This window comes from Punica granatum, chromosome 8, assembly GCF_007655135.1.
Source record: "Punica granatum isolate Tunisia-2019 chromosome 8, ASM765513v2, whole genome shotgun sequence".
Lineage (NCBI taxonomy): Eukaryota > Viridiplantae > Streptophyta > Magnoliopsida > Myrtales > Lythraceae > Punica > Punica granatum.
The window spans coordinates 11,199,674-11,207,363 of record NC_045134.1 but is presented as its reverse complement, the minus strand read 5'-3'; the positions used below and the strand labels follow the sequence as shown (position 1 = coordinate 11,207,363).

At 33.5% G+C, this 7,690-nt stretch overlaps 1 protein-coding gene across 1 annotated transcript; it reads right to left on the bottom strand.

Moving 5' to 3' along the window:
• Positions 1-935: 935 nt before the first annotated feature.
• Positions 936-7,461, bottom strand: LOC116187317 (salicylate carboxymethyltransferase-like). The gene is made up of 4 exons (XM_031515971.1): positions 7,311-7,461; positions 4,677-5,060; positions 2,095-2,337; positions 936-1,717 (listed from the first exon to the last, which is right to left on the bottom strand). Exons 1-4 carry the CDS (start codon positions 7,383-7,385, stop codon positions 1,346-1,348), a joined length of 1,074 nt encoding a protein of 357 aa, XP_031371831.1. The 5' UTR covers positions 7,386-7,461; the 3' UTR covers positions 936-1,345.
• Positions 7,462-7,690: the final 229 nt, after the last annotated feature.

The following is a 7,690-nucleotide window of genomic DNA, read 5'->3' as shown; positions in this document are numbered from 1 at the left end:
ACAGGTTCGATAGAAATGTAAAGGTGGGAGACTCGGACTGGAATGTAAAGGTAGGACTTGGCCCGAGGTGCGCATGGCGCAACAAGAAAAGTAAAAATGGGGTGGACCTGAGTTGCGTAGGAATGCGGACGGGGTGGGGAGTTACTCTAGGCGCGGAAGAGGATTGACTTTGATTTGCTTGGCGTTGGGTATCTTTGGAGGAATGACACTGGGTTGTTGTGCAGATCCGCATTTCATTTCATCGGGGCTCGCATGCCTGCGCACTGATCGTACAGTTTGGGGGTGTCCACCTTCCCGAAGGACGCATGACGGACATTCGTGCGAAGGAGTTGCCACTGCTTGTTTTCGACCCGGAGGTTGATGACAGGTGAGTTGTCCGAGTATAGGGGTAAAAAATACACCTAGTTCGCTAAGGCGTATGGTTTGCGGAACCAAGGGTACTGAGTTCGGGGGTTTTATTACGCGCGGGCCTATATCCTGCACGCCTTTTCGGTACTCTAATTTGTCTAAAGTTTACATTTTTAGTTTATTTGTCGCTTAATTAGGTTTCGCTCATCTCGGTTGGTTTGACACCATAAATTCGTAGAAACAATCGATTCGGGTCAAGAGGAGTCGAGAACTTCTTGTTTCATTACCAAAGGCAAGGTTTTTGTTCCAACACTATTATCGTTTTTGAGTTTCAAAAGAATCTGTCACAACATACTATTTTTTCTCCTTTTTTGTTACAATGGACGCACATGGACCTACTATAAGGTAATAAGACACCAAACAAAGGGACAGGGGCAGGCGCATGGACTTAGTATATACAGTGTGTTGTAATTCATAGAAGCTTTTGGTGCGATCACTCTCTTCAAATATTAACTGGCTGAAGCTTAATCAACGAAAGGCATGGATATTGTACATACCATCAAGAGGTTCGCCATGAGATTAGTGTAGAAGCAGGGAAATCGACCGGTGCATTAATACACTGCCATTTTTCATAGAAGAAATTACAACAAGAGCAAGGGAAAAGAAAAGAAAAAACACACTAGAGAATGGAATCTTTCATAGAAGAAATTATAACAAGAACAAGGGAAAAGAAAAGAAAAACACTTAGAAGGGGATTTAATGAAGTGACATCACCCTTATCATGGGATTAAGAGATTCTCAGTCTTATTCTCATTTCTGAGAATTTTCGAGCCCCCTAATTTCCCCTTCACCTTCTAATCTGGCTCTCCCTTGTAACCAACTGAAAATGCAAAAGAAAACACACACAGAGTTTTATTGGTGGTACCGGATAAGCAAAGTTCCATTATAAAGGCTCGCGATAGAGCGCTGCAATTCATAATCTTCAATTCTTGTTCTCTCATGCTGGCCTCCTTGTGAGCGAGACAGTGACATTGATGAGCTCGGTTTTCTCCTTCGCGATTTGTTGGATGATCAGAAGCCTGTAGCGATGGAACAAGTCCTCCATGATCCCTTCACCAAAGTGGCTGATCAACATGGGTTCAGCAACGGCTCTCATGCACCTCATCGTGCCATATCCTCCCACCTCCTCGTCCTCACGGTTGCTCCTTTGACCAAATTCCTTATCGATAGCAATCCAATCCAGTCCCGAGACCTCCAGACGGTTGATGGAGAAAGACCCTTCTTTCAATACCTCTGCCTCCACATCTGAAGGGCAGGGTTTGTAATGTGGGATATTGAACACGTCCACCTTCTCCTCTTCAATTAGTCCCTGTGTATGCGTTTGTCGATGAAAAATGGGAGGAAAAAGGAAAGGTCTTAGCATACTTCGTCCCACCATGTTTCTTAATTATGTGTCAGCTACTACTTTCAGTTGAACTTTAATTCGATCTATCGTGTCGAGTTAGGATTGATACTATGTGCAATGTGCTTCTGGGCAGAAAATATATCCACAACTTATACCTTAAAGTTTAAGTTGAACTTTTATTCTCAGTGGAGGTGACAAGACTCTATAGTATACTATCTTAACCATTAAGTATATATTATTTAATTTCAAATTACTTTTCAACAAATATATATATATATATATATGGTGGAAATAATGGCCCAGATATTTCTATACTATTACATAAGTAAAATGGCACGTACCTCCGAGACCATCTCATTGAAAGCCGCTGCCAGGAGCTCCCACTCTGGATTCCATGGATCCTTGCCTCGTCTGCCCACGAACGTTATGACCATGCGTCCTCCCGGCACCAGCTCCTGTGCACGATACTTTAGGAATGCCAAGAAATCATTCTGAAACTGTCGGTGATAAGCATCAATTACACTCGGAGGACTAGTGCTCGCCATGGATATGTTCCCTTTGTTGCACTCTATTCCCTCAGGAACCTGAAAATAAATAAATAAATAAATAAATTCCTTGCTGAAATAATAATAACATTACAGATAAAGTTCGTCCTACGTGCATTTGTTTTCTGTTGGATTGTTAAGACCACTAAGGACATTTTTTTAATAAGTTAGCAAGAAATTCATTAGTAATGAAGTAAAAAAAAAAATCACCTGAGAGAGAAATTGGAGACTATACGAAGAGTGAATAAAATGTAAAAATTTGTTGGGGAACAGTGTCATAGAAGGAGCCGGGAACCCCGGCAAAGAAACAGCCGTTCTCCTTTTGATTTTAAGTTAGCAAGAAATTCATTAGTAATGAAGTAAAAAAAAAAAAATCACCTGAGAGAGAAATTGGAGACTATACGAAGAGTGAATAAAATGTAAAAATTTGTTGGGGAACAGTCTGTCATAGAAGGAGCCGGGAACCCGGCAAAGAAACACCGGCCGTTCTCCTTTGAAATTTTGGCAGTGTCCTGAAGACAGTGTTGAAGTCGTTTCCCGGAAGGTCATTTAAGAAGATCTGGTATGCGTGAGGCTCATTATTATTGTGTCTCATGTTCTCCACAGCTTTGATCAGCTCAGAGACTGCAAATAATGCGTTCGCGCCTGTAGAGCACCCCAGATCCGCTATCGCGAGGGTTGATGGGCTAGGTGAGATGCTTGAGTAGAGGGCGGTTATGGCTTCCTCCGCAATGGGCCCTGTCATCGATGTAACCTTTCTCTGCGAACAGAAAATCAATACGGTATAGTACCAACGCCATTGATATATGCATATATATTATATATTATATATATATATTATTATATATTTTATATACATATTTATAGTAGAGTATATATTATACTATATATTACATGTTATATTTATATTATAATATTTTTTATTTTTATTTTATAAAGTGGAGCCATTTCTAGAATTCTCACGGAGGATATGATAATTTTTCATAGTCTCGCGACTTTCTTTTGTGTTTTATAATATAAAATTAGTTTTTTTTTAAAAAATTTGGGGAAAAATAATTTAAATCCATACATTACTTAAGTATGAAAAAGTAATAATAACAATAATATAAAAATAATACTAAATAATATAATAACCTATTATATAATGTATAATAAATAATAATATATAATAAAAATATGTATAATAAATAATAATATATGCACTCTTTTCCAAATTTTGCCATATAAAATAATAAATGGAATTAATTTTGTCACATATTTTAATTATTACAAAAGTAAGTTTTACTTGATAATGAAAAAGTACAAGATGACACTTATTTTGATTCCTTAATTCAATCTTATATTACGGTTTGTAAATTACTTAAATAAGATTTTTATTTATGGATCTTGAATGAGCTGACCATAATTAGATGCATCAATGTGACAGCATTATAAATGCCGTCAAAGAGTATATCATGCATTTTTTCAAGAAAAAAATTACAAGCTCAACGTAATATGTTCATTAAATTCAACTACCATAAATTATTATGCTGTAATTAAACATCGTTTTCCACAAAACACTCTGATATGAAATGAAATCATGTGTTTTCATTTTTTTAACAGAATATTAAGTTTTTAGATTATTTACAATAATTGTATCAAATTGAAATAAGTTTTACTTAACGATAAATTGCAAGTACAAGGCATTTAAAGCTAATGAGACAGATGAAAAATTTACTCCAATAAATCCAATCGTTTATGTCGGTGAAATGTGTTTTTAAATAGAAGAGAATTATGATAGATAGTAAATGAGCCAACAACTAGAAAGGATGAGACATATAGACAATTCCCCATGTAGCACCAGGATGGATCAACGTGATGCAATTGTGAAAGCTGGCGAAGAGAACGTCATATATATTCTGAAACTGTCGGTGATAAGCATCAATTACACTCGGAGGACTAGTGCTCGCCATGGATATGTTCCCTTTGTTGCACTCTATTCCCTCAGGAACCTGAAAATAAATAAATAAATAAATAAATTCCTTGCTGAAATAATAATAACATTACAGATAAAGTTCGTCCTACGTGCATTTGTTTTCTGTTGGATTGTTAAGACCACTAAGGACATTTTTTTAATAAGTTAGCAAGAAATTCATTAGTAATGAAGTAAAAAAAAAAATCACCTGAGAGAGAAATTGGAGACTATACGAAGAGTGAATAAAATGTAAAAATTTGTTGGGGAACAGTGTCATAGAAGGAGCCGGGAACCCCGGCAAAGAAACACCGGCCGTTCTCCTTTTGAAATTTTGGCAGTGTTGGATTGTTAAGACCACTAAGGACATTTTTTTAATAAGTTAGCAAGAAATTCATTAGTAATGAAGTAAAAAAAAAAAAATCACCTGAGAGAGAAATTGGAGACTATACGAAGAGTGAATAAAATGTAAAAATTTGTTGGGGAACAGTCTGTCATAGAAGGAGCCGGGAACCCCGGCAAAGAAACACCGGCCGTTCTCCTTTTGAAATTTTGGCAGTGTCCTGAAGACAGTGTTGAAGTCGTTTCCCGGAAGGTCATTTAAGAAGATCTGGTATGCGTGAGGCTCATTATTATTGTGTCTCATGTTCTCCACAGCTTTGATCAGCTCAGAGACTGCAAATAATGCGTTCGCGCCTGTAGAGCACCCCAGATCCGCTATCGCGAGGGTTGATGGGCTAGGTGAGATGCTTGAGTAGAGGGCGGTTATGGCTTCCTCCGCAATGGGCCCTGTCATCGATGTAACCTTTCTCTGCGAACAGAAAATCAATACGGTATAGTACCAACGCCATTGATATATGCAATATATATATATATATATATATATATCTATTATATATTTTATATACATATTTATAGTTAGAGTATATATTATACTATATATTACATGTATATTTTATATTATAATATTTTTTTATCTTTTATTTTATAAAGTGGAGCCATTTCTAGAATTCTCACGGAGGATATGATAATTTTTCATAGTCTCGCGACTTTCTTTTGTGTTTATAATATAAAATTAGTTTTTTTTAAAAAATTTGGGGAAAAATAATTTAAATCCATACATTACTTAAGTATGAAATAAGTAATAATAACAATAATAAAAATAATACTAAAATAATATAATAACCTATTATATAATGTATAATAAAATAATAATATATAATAAAAATATGTATAATAAATAATAATATATGCACTCTTTTCCAAATTTTGCCATATAAAATAATAAATGGAATTAATTTTGTCACATTTATTTAATTATTACAAAGTAAGTTTTACTTGATAATGAAAAAAGTACAAGATGACACTTATTTGATTCCTTAATTCAATCTTATATTACGGTTTGTAAAGTACTTAAATAAAGATTTTTATTTATGGATCTTGAATGAGCTGACCATAATTAGATGCATCAATGTGACAGCATTATAAATGCCGTTCAAAGAGTATATCATGCATTTTTTCAAGAAAAAAATTTACAAGCTCAACGTAATATGTTTCATTAAATTCAACTACCATAAATTATTATGCATGTAATTAAAAATATCGTTTTCCACAAAACACTCTGATATGAAATGAAATCATGTGTTTTCATTTTTTTAACAGGAATATTAAGTTTTTAGATTATTTACAATAATTGTATCAAATTGAAATAAGTTTTACTTAACGATAAATTGCAAGTACAAGGCATTTAAAGCTAATGAGACAGATGAAAATTTACTCCAATAAAATCCAATCTTTTATGTCGGTGAAAATGTGTTTAAATAGAGAGAATTATTGATAGATAGTAAATGAGCCAACAACTAGAAAGGATGAGACATATAGACAATTCCCCATGTTAGCACCAGGATGGATCAACGTGATGCAATTGTGAAAGCTGGCGAAAGAGAACGTCATATATATATATATATATATATATATAACATGGGCAGTAAGTTGTTAAGCCGAGCCTGACATGTTTTACTAAAATCCACTAATTAATGAGATATAATGCATATGTACTGAGAAAATATAATATATATATTTTTAAAATCTTTAAACAATGACATTTTAAATTGTCAATATTTTCAATTTTCCCGTGCATGCATGAGAATTTTACTAGTATATATGTAAAGTGGAAGCATTCTGAAAACTCTTGTGGAAAGTACAATCAATTTTCGTATTCTTGCAATTGGATTTATTTTTTCCTTTGAAAAACTTTGACATATAAAAATCCAACTAATAATATATACAATTTACTTGACCATGAAGTAAAGTTTACTAAGTTATGAAGTAAGTTTTGCTTAGCTACAAAAAAAAAGGTACAAAAAGAGGCTAATTTGACTTCTAAAATTAATGAGGCATTGTAAACTTCCATTGTAATTCAATCTTATGTCGCAATGGAAAAATATTTAAATAGGAAGTACTACTTATAGACCCAAATGAGACAAATAAATAAATTAAATAATATTAAAATTAATATAATATTATAAATATAAAATACTATAAATAAAATAAAATAAAATATCATTTTATAATTAAAACTAAATTAAAATTAAAATATTAGGGTAATAATGCAAATTATCTTAAATATTAAAATAAAATAAAATAAAATAAATAAATATGAAAATAGAAATTAAAGAGAGAAAACATAGATGTTTGGAGAAGGGGGTGGAGACGCCCATGCCAACCACCATCTCCCTAGGAGTCACATTCCCAAAACTTGACATATCAACAGCTGCGTAAGAGTCACGTTCGCAAAACTTGACGGTGTTAATTCACAATTAATAGTTTCTCTAATATTTTATAAAATTGAGAAGTTATGCGTGAGAATTGTTACAATTTTAGTTTTTGTACCAAAGTGTTACCTTTTTGTTTTTTACTAACTACTGTTACTTTAATAAAAGATTTTGTACTATGTCATTTTCTTTAATGTTAGCATAATTTCATTCAATTTGCTTCTATAATATGTTAAAAACCGCAGTACATACTCGGGATATCGACTAGTGTATGTATATGTATATACCTGAATCGAAGAGTTGTTAGTGTAGCTTGTTTCCCCAACTCCACCATTCATGTGAAGCACCTTCGTTATTTCCATCTCTGTCTGTCTGTCTGTCTCTCTCTCTCTCTCTCTCTCTCTCTGTCTCTCTCTCTCTCTCTCTCTCTCTCTCTCTCTGTTTATATTCACTTATATTGCAAACTATATATTATAAAAGAAAAGTTTTAGAATGGAACAATGATGTTGGCTTTTTTTTTTAATTACGATAAAACTTATAATTTTTCGACTCCTTTAATTTGCTTTTTCATACTAAAAAGATAACGTCAACTCTCAAATGTTGATTTTGATGAGTTGGGAGATCAATGAGAAAAGTTTCACAATTATTAGGTGGAATATATTGGTCA

Coding starts and splice junctions, on each gene's coding strand:
- LOC116187317 (XM_031515971.1), bottom strand. CDS start 7,385: ATGGAAATAACGAAGGTGCTTCACATGAATGGTGGAGTTGGGGAAACA. Junction 2,338..4,676: donor GTCTCCAATTTCTCTCTCAG/GTGATTTTTTTT, acceptor ATTTATTTTCAG/GTTCCTGAGGGAATAGAGTG. Junction 1,718..2,094: donor TCAATGAGATGGTCTCGGAG/GTACGTGCCATT, acceptor ACGCATACACAG/GGACTAATTGAAGAGGAGAA.